This window comes from Venustampulla echinocandica (genome assembly GCF_003357145.1).
Source record: "Venustampulla echinocandica strain BP 5553 chromosome Unknown scaffold_0, whole genome shotgun sequence".
In the NCBI taxonomy this organism is placed as follows: Eukaryota; Fungi; Ascomycota; class Leotiomycetes; order Helotiales; family Pleuroascaceae; genus Venustampulla; species Venustampulla echinocandica.
In genome coordinates, this window is record NW_022474205.1 from 1,708,799 (window position 1) to 1,722,190 (window position 13,392).

The 13,392-nt window shown below is 49.1% G+C and overlaps 6 protein-coding genes across 6 annotated transcripts; 2 read left to right on the top strand and 4 right to left on the bottom strand.

The window, feature by feature from the left end:
- Nucleotides 1-87: 87 nt before the first annotated feature.
- Nucleotides 88-1,105, bottom strand: BP5553_00523 (S-formylglutathione hydrolase; the record flags this gene model as incomplete). Its single annotated transcript, XM_032009146.1, has 4 exons — nt 88-99; nt 156-263; nt 357-766; nt 844-1,105. 4 exons carry the CDS (start codon nt 1,103-1,105, stop codon nt 88-90), a joined length of 792 nt encoding a protein of 263 aa, XP_031873200.1.
- A 406-nt stretch (nt 1,106-1,511) lies between these two features.
- BP5553_00524 (putative subunit common to RNA polymerases I) lies at nt 1,512-2,198 on the bottom strand (the record flags this gene model as incomplete). Its single annotated transcript, XM_032009147.1, has 4 exons — nt 1,512-1,548; nt 1,600-1,719; nt 1,796-2,080; nt 2,155-2,198. The coding sequence occupies 4 exons, from the start codon at nt 2,196-2,198 to the stop codon at nt 1,512-1,514; spliced, it is 486 nt and encodes a 161-aa protein (XP_031873201.1).
- A 260-nt stretch (nt 2,199-2,458) lies between these two features.
- BP5553_00525 (uncharacterized protein) lies at nt 2,459-4,146 on the top strand (the record flags this gene model as incomplete). The annotated part of the gene is made up of 2 exons (XM_032009148.1): nt 2,459-2,546; nt 2,603-4,146. The coding sequence occupies 2 exons, from the start codon at nt 2,459-2,461 to the stop codon at nt 4,144-4,146; spliced, it is 1,632 nt and encodes a 543-aa protein (XP_031873202.1).
- A 626-nt stretch (nt 4,147-4,772) lies between these two features.
- Nucleotides 4,773-6,123, top strand: BP5553_00526 (uncharacterized protein; the record flags this gene model as incomplete). Its single annotated transcript, XM_032009149.1, has 2 exons — nt 4,773-4,946; nt 5,026-6,123. 2 exons carry the CDS (start codon nt 4,773-4,775, stop codon nt 6,121-6,123), a joined length of 1,272 nt encoding a protein of 423 aa, XP_031873203.1.
- A 1,295-nt stretch (nt 6,124-7,418) lies between these two features.
- Nucleotides 7,419-8,882, bottom strand: BP5553_00527 (Uncharacterized protein; the record flags this gene model as incomplete). Its single annotated transcript, XM_032009150.1, has 5 exons — nt 7,419-7,667; nt 7,722-7,829; nt 7,893-8,029; nt 8,083-8,582; nt 8,632-8,882. The coding sequence occupies 5 exons, from the start codon at nt 8,880-8,882 to the stop codon at nt 7,419-7,421; spliced, it is 1,245 nt and encodes a 414-aa protein (XP_031873204.1).
- Nucleotides 8,883-10,607: 1,725 nt separating this feature from the next.
- BP5553_00528 (uncharacterized protein) lies at nt 10,608-12,292 on the bottom strand (the record flags this gene model as incomplete). Its single annotated transcript, XM_032009151.1, has 5 exons — nt 10,608-10,735; nt 10,787-10,799; nt 10,859-11,107; nt 11,182-11,279; nt 11,794-12,292. 5 exons carry the CDS (start codon nt 12,290-12,292, stop codon nt 10,608-10,610), a joined length of 987 nt encoding a protein of 328 aa, XP_031873205.1.
- Between the last annotated feature and the right edge of the window lie 1,100 nt (nt 12,293-13,392).

Genomic DNA, 13,392 nt, shown 5'->3' on the forward strand with positions numbered 1-13,392 from the left:
ACCTACTATCCTAACAGATACTTTGCAGCGTGGTTGACATGGTCTGTTGCAAATGTCGAGATGAAATAATATGAGTGATCGTATCCCTTATATCATACCCTGAGTTAGCCCGGGCCATAACAATGGGTAGCATAGGGGCAGAACAAGTAACTTACGTCCTGGTACCGCAACACAAGTCCCTTATCGTTCCCCGAAGCCTTGGCTGCTTCGCTGAAGTTCTCGGGAAGAAGCTGCCCTTGTTTGTAAAAATTATCACCCGTTCCCTACATATCACAGATGATTAGCACGCCCAGCTCTCTATCTCCTCGTCTCCGAATAAGGGGAAAGCAGCAAAGTACAGAAATTTGACAACTCACCACGTCAATCAAGCAATCAAATCCTCCCTTCCACCCCTTAATCAACTCCGTCGCATCATGCTTCTTCCACTCGTTCGTATCCTCCCCCAAATACCCCTTAAACGCCTTCTCGCCCCATGGGCATTTGCTTGGGTTGGTAATCGGCGCAAATGCACTCACGCTCTTATACATGCCGGGATTTTTCAGGAACAGGGTGAGGGCGCCGTGGCCGCCCATGCTGTGGCCTGTGATGGAGACGCGGGAGCTGTCGAGTTCGGGGAAGGAGGAGAAGAGCGCTTTGGGGAGTTCGGAGGTTATGTAGGACTCCATGTGGTAGTTGTCTTTCCATGGCCCTTGCGTTGCGTTGACGTAGAAGCCGGCGCCGGAGCCAAAATCGTAAGAGTCATCTTGGCCTTCGATCTTCAGGCCGCCTGTATTTTGCTACTGTTAACAAATGTCCTTTGTGTTTCCGTCGATTGGGGATGTATAGAAAGTGGGGTGGACATACGAGGTGATGTATCGGGGTAGACCACCGCAATACCCTTCTGGCCCGCCGCGTATTGGAAGAATCCCTTCTCTGCACAATTGTCCCCCGTGCATGTCAATCCGGAGAGGTAGATTAAAACTGGCACTTTAGCTCCCGCCTTTGCTGCTTGCGGGGGCAGATACAGGTTCAGTGCCATTTCGCAGCTGGTGGTTTTCGCCTCATGGGTCAGCTTCAGGAGCTTCCCGCCGAAGTTGGCAATTGTTGCGGTGGTTTTGAAAGACATTTTCTATGATGGTTTCTTTTGGTAAGGGATATTTTGAGATGTGAATTGGGACTGATGTGAGAAAGGGGGAGGATTGTTTATAAGCTTTAAAATGTTTATTTGTTAGGGATGACGTTACGGCCTGCGGACCCCTCGATTACCCCACACTTGGCCTACTCAATGTTCGGCATTGCGATCCCTCAAACCGGAGAAAACGCGGCATGTTGCGGTAGTTACCAAGAGATTGTAACAAAAACCCGATCTATTTCAGTCTACGTAGGGACAACAGCAGACAATAGATTGAACACTCTTTGCTATTCATTTACATTGGACGAAAAATCCACCTCCCTTCTCTCACTCCAAACGCCATTTTTATACGCCAATCCAGCGCCTTGGGTATGTGAAAATGTATCAACCTGCCCATGCCTTACTGCAACAGCTCTTCGCAAGTCCAATCCTCATAGCTGTTATCGTGTCAGATATTTATCTGTCAAGGGCTCTTGGGAATTACATACTAGCCATCAGGCAGGTACCGCCTGACAATAAGGGGTATCTTCTTTTCCCTCAGTTCTTTGATCGCGATTTGGAGCGGATCCGTCTCTCCTTCAAGATCAACTAGGACTGGCGCGTTCATGCTAACGGTAGGCGGAAGTCAGCAAATCATCCTAATCTTTCACCAATAGCTTCCCAAAGTAGTCATTCTTAACCCACCTAATCTGCAGCGCTCTTGTGCCCAGGATTCTCGCCCTTTCATACTTGGTCATGTATGGTGTAGTGGTCCGTTGATCAGAAGGGATTTTCTTGTCTTTTGGTGCCTTTCCGCCTTTGATTCTATTTGCTGCAGCTGATGGGTCTCCCGACTCAACCACCTCTACTACATCTTGAGCTACGCCAGCGGGGTCATCAAGGTCATTGTTCCCTTCTTCAGGCTCCACTGGATCCATTGGCTCATCTGGATCGTAGTCGGGCTCGTCATCGTAAGCGTAGGGTGGGGTGCTGTGAGGCATCAAGTCAATGTCTGTTCGTGGAGGATGCTGGTGTCTTGATGACCCTCATAACAAAGGACTCACCCGCCGCCATCCCCAGCTTCATATCCTCCTTCGTCGTCAGACATAATCGATAGGCGCAACGTAGAGTGTAGGAACTCTGGTTAGGCGTGCGGCGTGGATCGCTGTGACGTTACGATGAACTCGAGGACTTGCTCAAAGAAATTTGAACGCGACTTCCACTTGATGAAATTTAAGGTTTAGCGCGCACCGCCACACCAGCCACTGATGCATCAGCCACAACAAATTCGATGCAAATATTTATATTTCGAGTCTGGTGGGCGACGACCATTCCAGCTCGCAACTTGGGAACGATGATTACATTGCAATGTCTGTCCAGCTCCAGAAGAGAAAGGCTCCGACCTCATTAGAGGGATTTAACAAAAGATTGCGCGTTGAAAGACCATCCCCTCTGGGTACGCATCACCTCGACCTAATGTTTCCATTGGATACATCACTGATACTGCCCCAGACGATCTCGCAGCACCTGAAAACGACGACGAAGATTATGAACATAGCTCCTCTCGGTCGAGTAACGCTTATTCGGAAGAAGGGAATGAGGCAGAGACTCCAATTACGCCATGTTCGCCAGCGCGGAAGAAATTCCCATCTGAGTTGAAGACGATCAAGTGCCACTATCCAGGATGCTATAAGACCTTCAACCGCCCAGTAAGGCTACAATCTCATATGCGATCGCACGTAAATGAGCGCTCATGCGTGTGCCAATACGAGGGTTGTGACAAGGCTTATTTCGAAGAGAAGCATCTCCAACAACATATCAAGGGCTCACATACCAAAGAACGAACCTATGTCTGCGATTGGGAAGGATGTACGAAGAGCTTTTTGACTGGCACAAGGCTCCGAAGGCATAAAGAGGCACATGAAGGACATGAACGATTCAGGTGTACGGCCTATCCGCCCTGTAATCAAACCTTCCGCAAGCATCAAACCCTCCAAAGGCATATCCGCTCGGATCACCTCCAACTTACTCCGTTTCCTTGCACATACATTGATCCGGTGACCAAGGTTGCCTGCAATGCTGGCTTTGACGGGGCGGTTGGCCTGCGGAAGCACGAAGAGCGAGTGCACGCAACGCCCGGTTTCGCCTGTACAGCTTGTCCTGTTCTAGGCTCATTCAATCCCGACGGCAGTCAGAAGCTTCTTGGGTTCGCAACAAAAGCCCAACTCCAGACCCATATCCGTAAAGAACACGCCAATTGCATGTTCTGTGACTTGAAATGTTCTAGCCAACGAGAATTACAAAGTCATATCGAGAGCCAACACTCTGGTAAAAGTCTTGACGAGCGCAAGACCGTCCGTTGCACATATATCGGCTGTGACAGCACTTTCACCAAGAAGTCTAACCTTGCGGTACACGTCCGCTCCATCCACAATGGCGAGCGTTATATCTGTGGGACCTTAGATATCAGCTCAAATCCGGAACTCGCAGCCTTTGCCGCGGAGAGTGGCTGCGGGAAGGACTTCGTGTCAAAAGCCAATCTCGAAGGCCACATCCGAAATTTCCATCTAAGGATGGCTGGGAATACCTCTGCCTCATTGCATAAAACAAGAACCCCAAAGCCAAAACCGTCTGCAATAGATGAATTAATGGGAAACTCCTATGCTGCGGACCCGAAGCGCAACATTCCTTGCCTGGCCCCGACTTGCTTGCACAAATTTATTAGAGACTACGATTTACAAGTCCACATGCGAACAGCACATAATAGCTTCCCCGGTGATCCTTCTATGGAAATCGATACTGATTTCGCCGGCTTGCCCCTAGGAGAAAGCAGTAATGAAGGCGTGGCCACGCCGGAGATGGGAGATCCACTATGCGGAACACCAGATATTGACTGGGAGCTGCAGCGGCGAGCATTGGAAGGTGGACCCTTTTGGGTCGGTGCAACCAATCCCTCTACTCCGAATCAAGATTCATGGAAGCAGGAAGAGGCTGAGATGAGACAGTTGATAGATTTCAACGAGGGCGTTCTCGACCCGAGTTTGGTTGGCTTGTGAAATTATATCCCCCTATAGTACCAGCTTGAGAAATTACGAAAAGGTCTGACAATTTGAAATGGATGGGGAGGGGAAAAAGGAATGGGAAGAAAGATAACCTTTTAATGAATGATGAACTATGAGATATGGAAAAAACAATGGAAATAAACAACACCAAACAGTCATATAGATGTGGGGCCTGTTCTGTTCGTGCAGCACTGACTTTACTAGTTACTTCAGCTATTCCTAGTAAATGTATAGTCAGTTTCTATTATATCAATAGACAATATAGTCGAACGAGCACTACCACTGCCAGGTACGAGCCCGGAACATTGAGGTTGAACCCTCTTTAATTATCAGTGCTGTGAGTTACTGGATGCAGATACGGTAGCACAGGTATCCGCCACATACGGCCACAGACTGACGAGAAATGGGCATCCCGTCCGCTCTGCCATACACAAGCTGGAAATTGATTGCTTTTTACTCTCAATAATCGTGCCACTAGACGTAGCGTGGAATCCAGCCCGCATGCCGCATGCCGCCTCAGGGCGCAAATCGCGACCCGCATTTACCTCACGTACGCTTTCTATTTCCGGGGTTACCTCAGTATCCTACGACAAACAACTTATTCTGTGTTTCACCAAAGGATGCCTTCAACAGCCATGGAGACGATAGACGAGTCTAGTATCAGTTCGAATGCTCGAATGCTTGCCTGTACAAGTTGCAAACAGTACGTTTCCGACCTTCCCTTCATGATTGACTTGTCCTGTAAACCCCGGGCTGACTACGAGGGTTTCGCCACTGCAGACGCAAGAAAAGATGTGAGTCCTATTTACCGGGCTATCCTATGCTTAAGTATCCGAGCTGGCATTGAATTTTGCTTAACACGCTGGTGATTAGGCAGTTCCGCAAAGCCACAGTGTGACCTGTGTGTGTAGACGTCTCGGGGTCCGATGTGTATACCCACGCTTTTCGTTCAAACCTGGCCCAAAAAAGAAGCAGGCCTTCACTGCTATACCACGCACCGAAGAGCTACCACGCACCGAACAGCCAACAATAGCCGACTCCTCTATTCGCCCAGGCGAAGAATATAACTTTCTATCACTTCCCAGAGATGGATACCTTGCATATGATAGTTCGATGCCTGGCCAAAGAACGACAGATGCAAGTGGGTCACAACATAATCCGGAGACATCCGACGTACTAACAGAGCCTCATCTGTTCAATCCGCCTCCCATATTCGACGAAACTCTCTTTCACGATAGGTTGTCGTCTATATCTTCGGATGCCATCACTTCTGATCCTGGTGGCCCCCTAGCACTCCTGGGTCAAAACACAGATCCGTTCCGAGTGGTACCACCTATCATCTATCCGCCTTCGCCTTCGCTACCTTCCAGGGAGATCATCAACCACCTAGTCGATGTCTTCTTCGACGTTGTACATCCCCAGTTCCGACTGCTTCATCGCCCAACACTCACAGAGCAATTACATGACCCATCGTACCTTGCCACTAAAGAAGCGGCTTTTCTCTTAAACGCCATCTTTGCTCTTACCGCGAGGTATTTGGGCGATATTCGGGTGGAACTCTTTGACCTGTCACTCTTACGACGCCAGAGTGATAAATCATCTCTCTCAAACACGTCCCTATTAAATCCTTCCTATCAGCGAAAGGGCCGTTGGGAGCGAGGCCAGGGCCTTCTTCAGCTAGCGAACAGACTGCTCCAGGAAGAAATCGCCGAGGCGGAACGTCTTGAGAATAAGACTGGTGAGACACAAGAACCTCGAATTCAATTGCTCCAAGCAGCCGCTCTCCTTGCCTTTGCAGAGTTGGGGATGGGCATAAGCAGTAGGGCCCATTCGATGATGTCAATGTGTGCCCGAATGGCTTACGATCTAGACCTGGGCTCCATCGACTGTGATGATTATGAGTCACAGGTTGAGCTATCTCTGGACAAGCATAGCTGGATTAGAAAGGAGGAACTTCGACGCCTGTGGTGACGCTCCACGAGGGTTTGTCCGTAGATGACGTAGAAAGGGAGGCCATCGGGGCCGTTGATTCTCACGCGCTCACCACCGCCCGGTTGTGTGGCCACGCTTTCTCTCTTCGCGGCGCCTGGCACGAGCTCCGCCCGGTCGATGTCCACCGCGCTTTGAACCTCGTAGGTCGCCCCAAGAAAAACGGGGGAGTCGGTCTTCGTCACGACGTAGGACACTGGTTGATCGCCATAGCCGCGGAAGAAGCGCGTTTCGGTAGGGCCCTCTGTGCGGCTGACCTCGACGAAGCCAAAGTCTCGTGCGAAGGCGGATGCTTCATCCAAGTTGGGATGGCCGTAGCTGACATAGGCTAGCCGGTTGATCTGCACGCGATTGGGTTGAGATTTTTGAGCCGGCATGGTTCGTCTGAAGTATGGTTTGTGGCGATTGTCTGATGATATATATAACTTACTGGGAGGCCCACTTCAAGTGATGGCACGAGTATGTGGGAGATGGATACAGCAAGCGGGTGGTGAGCTGTCAGTGTGGCATGGGATATGGGGATGGGGTGCACTCTCTCTTATAAGCCATGTTGCGAGTCGTCTACGCATATCAAACATCTCGTACCTGTAAAATAGTATTGATATTGTGTCCTTGTTGCGATTAACCTCGGTGGTTTGAAGCGTTGACTCTTAGCTGTCGGAGCGAACGGCGGAGCGACCTCAGTGCTAATGCCCGGCGGACTATCTTGTCTTGTCTTGCGTACCTTAGGTAGAGACGGGGTCGACGGGGTCTACGGGGTCTACGGGGTCGGACCCGTGTATACAATGCTGCGGAGTAATTCAGAACTCACACTTAGCAAGTGGTGCCATTCCAGTTGCGGTCTAACACGAATCTCTGACGTTACATGCTAAGTGCGGAGGAAATGATTTACTTTAGTCTGTAGTCACAGGGATGTGCTGCTTGAAGGTTCAGTACATAAGGGCGTTCAAGTGCGGGGATAACTACCTATTGCCGGCAGAAAGAAGACGTTTCTTCCACAAGTTTGCTCACTCATTATCGCCAGGGATTACGTAAATTATCAAAACGTTGACACAACATCACTTCATGTGATTTTTATGTCATTCGCTGTTGAGCGATGGAGGAGATGAGAAAACATTTCAGCTGAGTTCATTTCACCCTGGCTGATGAACCACAAACTTCATTCAAGTTGTGGAGATTTCAGTCTAGAATGTCTGTTCCTGATCACTAATTCACTATCCTCTAATTCCACCGTAAAAAGTTTACAAGATGTGTCTCTAGTATCTAACGTGCCAATACTACATCTGGTGCACTTTGCTATGTCTCGTCCAAGTTCTCATAGTCTTGCCCCATTTCATAAAAACAACTACCCCAACCAGGCCAAAACCAACTGTCAGTCCCATCAACAAGAACATCGGTGGAAGGTAGCCTTTGGATATGATCCAGTTATTGACGTAATATGACATGCCGAGGGCGAACATATTCTTGAGCACTGTGGCTAGATTCATAATCGCCCCAGATATTGGCTTGTAATAGTCGATAGTGTACTGGGTTATAAGTTAGCGGCATAAACTTGCCCTTGCGTGCGCACATATGCTTACTGTGATAACAATGGTTTGGATAACCGATGAATATAAACCGACAAGAGAATAACCAAGAATAACTGGCGCCTCCCATGGCCAGCCCTGCTGAAAGCCAAATCCAATCATCTAGAAATGATGAATCAGTATCAAATACTTGACTTGAACGTTGAGGAGCCTATGTCTGCTTACAATCATTCCAACTAAGTTCGCAGCTAGGAAAGGCAATAAAGTCGGCAGCCTCATTTCTGGCTCTCTGATACCGTTGTTACGTACTGTGGCCTTCATTGCCACCCAGTCCGACATTGTGCCTCCGATGGCAAGACTGACTATTGCACCTATAAGTGGTAAAAAGTTCGAGAATCCCACACTCTGCGCGGACCAAAGGTAGGGGGAGCGGCGAGAGCTTGCGATTGACACATTATAAGGTATAGCAGAGTGTTTGAGGCAAAATTTGCCGTCATAGCTGCCCAGAATGTGATTGGGTAAAACAATATGATGAAGAGCGAGATCAAGTGCAGCCAAAGCTCCTTGAAGGCCTTGCGATCCACCCTTTGCCATGGAATAAGCTGACGGCGATTTGGGCGGCCGTGACCAACGATTGGGTTAGCGGTCGTCATGCTCTGGTGTGCAGCAGGCTGCTGGCCCAACCCCTCCTCGAGAGCAGGGTCAATAGCTTCAGGATCCGTGGCCGGAGTCGTGATTTCGGTATCTGCCGAAAATGCTCCATCTCTTCGGGTTTCCGGGGCAAAGAATCCTAGCGTGACCATTATAACCCCTTGCATGATAGCACAGAACCAGAAGAACATTCTCCAATTGACATGTTGTTGAAAAGCTCCCGCAATGATAGGGCCAATCAGTCCGCCCCCAACGTAACAGTAGCTGCTCTGGTTAGCTCAGAATGTTACCAATGATTGGAGATATTTCTTACAAGTAAAAGCCCATCCATGTGCCACGCTCATGCAGGAAGAAAATGTCTGCAATGACAATTGCCATTATGCTCTCGTTGGCCGCACAACCAATGCCGGCTAAGACTCGCGCATGGAGAAATGAGTTGTACCCTGTGGAAAGTGCCAACCAAATGTTTGAAGCTAGAGAAATGACGCTGCTGAAAAATAACGTTGGGCGGCGTCCGAAGATGCTCGCACAAGGAACAACGATGAAATTGGCGGTTCCGTACATGGCGGTAGTGATTCCGGTCTGGAGACAATCAGCTTTTCTCCTCAAAATGCATGGGAGTCGGTTCGTACCACAATAGTGACAGATTGCATGCCCTTGTTCCATTTGGCAGTGAGGACGGGATAGAGAGGGTCAGTAGCGAGAATAGGGTGAATGTTGAGAAGAACGTAGAGTCCTTGGACGACCACGATTGTCAATTTCCAGCCTTTGCTCCAGTTCTGCAGGTCGTGGTGAGTAAAGGCACCCACTGCGCATGATAGGATTTCTCACCCAAGGATCTGCCGGATTGGAAGATGGGCGAGGAACTAAGACCCTTATATGAGAATTGGTCTGATCAATCAGATGAGTCCCAGGGATTGCTCAATCACATCATTGGTCCCAGGAAGACTCTCTATGTGCACAGCGGAACCGCCTGAGCGAGAGCCCGCTTCCTGTTTTGTACCCATGGCTTCCTAGACAACTTCGTAAGTATGGGAGGTTGTAATGTTTTGGCGATTGGAAGAATGGTTTGAGGACGAAATCAAAAAAATATTATGGGCTGCAAGCCTCGATTCATATGTTCAGCGATTTGAGACGCACTGATATCGTCGACAGGGACACCACACGCCACCGTCAGGGGTACCCCAGGTAACAGCCTAGGCCCACGCTTGGGTAACGCGGGGTGCACCAGTAACCAGGCTGCCGGGCCAATGGAATATCTTGTAATGCCACTTTAGCATTCGGATATAATCAGAGGCTCCCAGAAGAAGCGATGCAGTCTTTGTGGCGAGTCCGGAAGAGCCGTACTTACGGACATAATACTGAGCCTGTCCCCATGGGGTATCGTCGCCATTCCCTCCCCATAACCTCCCCGCTCCCCACGAAACCTGGTTCCACTTCTAGAAACACCGCGCCCAAGTGGAACAATTAGTTATGCCGCCCGACATGGATCCATGCCAGGGATCAGCTAAGGGCCCCGGCACGTCCCAACCATGACGCCTCCCAAGAGCCGCAAGAGCTAAGGTGAGACATTGGGTGCACGTTGATGGAATGCGCCAGATGTTTTGCTTGGATATCAAGTGCTTCGCTATGGACAGGTACACGTACAGTCAATAAATTTCGGTGGCGATGAGTAGCAGTTCACTTGGAGAGCGCGGAGCCCGCCAGTATTGCGGAGCACCAGTCGTACGAGTACCTTGTGACGGAATTCGAGCAACGCGGCACCGTCAAGATCGTACTAGTACGAGTACTATCTACAGTTCTCGCATGAGATTACTCGAGTGTGTGGTATTGCAGGGCAGGTCAATAGAAGTCATTTCGGAAATATAATCAAATTGGATTGAAGGTGGTGGTAATTAATTTGTTCATGCAGTTTTGAGCAAGGAACAGATTACCCCTGTGCTGCATGGAGTCGCAGCAGCAATGTCGGATGGAAAAGAGGGCTGAGGGGAGCATCGTCGGTCCTTCTCCTCCTCCCAAACCGCCCTATTCTGTGGAGATGGAGAAAATATAGTGGAGATCATACAGTAGACATACGCGCGAACAGAAGGTTGACAGAGAGTCACGCAGTAATATTAGCACTTGACTTGCACTTGAGAAGGCCAATACATTCAGTTTTATCAGGCTGCCCTGCAATAATAGAAATAAGATTCTATTCAAACCAGGCTTCCATCAATTCCAGCGTTTAACAAGCCTCGCTCAACCGCCCTTTACAACAGTTCGTGGCATGTGTAAACTTGCAAGACAGCATCAGACTCTGGAGGAATCTTTTAGAGTCGGAACAACCATCTTAACCCAGTCATTGCATCTGTGATGGACTTCCGTGCCGCTGTCATTTGCAGGGCTAGTCAGCTCTTTAGGAGGAATTGCCATGTATTCTAGTATTTGGTTAGTTGAAAATCAAAGTCATGAAATAATTCTTGACATACCATAGAAACGTTCCTATAATTCTCAATCATTAGCTCAGTTCGACAGAGTTCCACACAGCGTGGGAGACGTACACAGGTTTTCAAGTTCAAGAGAGGCGTATAAACATCCTTTGGAAGGATATCAAGAGTTTCTTTCCAGGCCTCCTTGGCAACAGAACGGTCCAAGACCATCGGTGCTCTGGAGAAACAACCCGACACAAGAATGCCAAGTTTCTGGGCCCGGTAGGTTGCCAAAGCGGCTAAGTGACCACCGAATGAGGTGCCTCCACACACGAAGCCCTTCTTTACATCCCCGCCGTACTTAGACGCGTTTGCATATGCCTATGGGAGGTAAAATTAATACACGTATTCTTTGAAGCGATAACAACGACGATTTGCTGGGAAGATAAGCATACCCATTTCAGTCCATCATTAGCATCATCAAATGGTATAGGGAAAGGATTTTCGGGGGCAAGACGATAACCAAGCGAGAACACGATGACATTTAGAGTCTCTGTCCTATCTCACATGTCCTCGCTATTGCGCTCCGGGACGACGTGATTAATATTGACAACCGTCCCGCCGGGTCCGAGCCTTTCTTTACTACCAGCATCAAGGGTCTGTTGAAGGCAGTCAGGGTACAATGGAAGCCGCCAAGCTAAAGGTCCCTATCTTCCGACAGGCGGTGCGGACCGCAGATGGGTTCTAATCCTCGGAGCACAAGGCCCTTCGCTACTCGACCTACACGTATTACCTTGATCGTGTTTGATAGGAGGCGGGCTTCGAGCGGAAGCTAACAAGCTACTGTGCACGGCGCTGTACTGGAAACGCTGTAGACCGTAAGTACACAACCCCTATTTCTGTCTTCCCCTGCTTATTGCTATACTAGAGGCTACACGACGGCCGTTCGCGACCAGATTATGCCACCAGACTCTAACTCGGGCGTCTTTGGCGCGTCATATCTTAATACCCGAGTTCAATTTGATATTCAGTCAGGTAATAGAGCAGCCTTCCGTTGACGGGCTTACTCGCGCCTTTACCCACATGAGTATTCGATGCGACCCGCACGCTCCCAAGAAGGTGCCTGTACACCTTAAGAACGCGCTCCCTCCTGATCCTAAGATCATCGAGTAGGAAAGGGAACGAAGGGCTTTGTTCGTGGAGATCCGAAGCCGGTATGGATTTTTGTATCAGGCTGAAGAGACGGAGATGGGCCAGATATACAGGACGCTCGTGCGGAAGATCGGCGATAGGACCAAAAAACGCGACGAGGACCTTAAGAAGGTGTATAGACAACAGTACTTCTGGCGCATCTACAACGACGAACTGCAAAGATTGCTTAACAACGACGAGACCGCGGAGGATGTAAAGCCTATTATTCATCACCAGCTCCCCGAACGGACCCAGCTCCAGGAGGTGATCTGCACATTTACGAATAGCCTTAGCCCAGAACAGATTGTTCAGCGCCGGGTCTGCGTGCATCGGCTTTGTATTATCTGGCGTTACAAGTCTAATCGGGTTTGGCATTATCAACGCTTTTGTATTATCAAGGCAAAGGTTCTTATAGAATACCCTAGAACGCCCTCTATAATTGGCCCTTGCTAGCAACTCAAAATTAAAATGTTTCTTTAGTTTGATAGGGAACCCCCCCCCCCCCCCCCCCCCCCCCCCTTCAATGGTACGCGGTTGGGCCCAAAGTTAGGGGGGCTACAGGTCGTCGGGCCCTGAGTTTGGCGCACTTTTTGATGGCCCGAGCCGGGCGGCAGGTTTTGGCGGGCAGGCAAGCCCTAGGCGGGGGGCTATTCCGGTGCGTGATGAGGCCCGCGTCCACTGCCAGCAGCGTAGGCAGGTGGGATATAGGGGCAGGGAAGATGGTCTGATGGATCGTGGCTGTTGCTTGGCAAGCATTCCTGTTAATGCGTGTTGCGATCACAAAACCTTTGGGGATCTATTTCGGTATCAACACCTGAGCGATATTAGCATATGAATCTTTGAGGGAGGAGTAAGAGCTGCAGACAGGAAGGAGCGGCAGATGCGGTGCGCTAGAAGGAATGAGGCAAGTGGCCATCATGTTATTTTATCTTTATGTTGCCTCATTTTCTATGATTGGAACTAGATTTCGTTGCTGGTGGTTACAAGGATTATTCTGAATAGCACTTCTTCGGTATTCAACTGCAACTATTTTATTTATAATTATCAATCTATAAAATCGGCATTTATATTAGTATCGGTAAATCTTACTAATACCGTTATACAAATAAGTTCCTGGTACGATTGCTCTTTTATCTGCGTTACTACCTGATGTTGTATTTACAGCCAATTTGTGTACTTGAAGGCGATGTAAAATAGCCTATTGTTAAACCTGAATCATAACTTGAATAAAGTTTGGTTCTGTCTAGAAAGGCGAGCAGGGTTGCTTTGTCGGCAATATTTGGTGAGTTAAAGTAAGTTAAGGCGAGTTGGGGTGGGTAATAGTGGGCAAAGGAAGTAGTCGGTGGGTTAACAAGCTCAATAATAAGTCTGGTCAAATCAATTGTAGCAAACAGTACCCCTTGCCTCGACTCGCCTATGCCTTTACCTCTCCTTCTCCAACAGTCGCGCACAAAGTTGAATGTTGTGGGATCAAA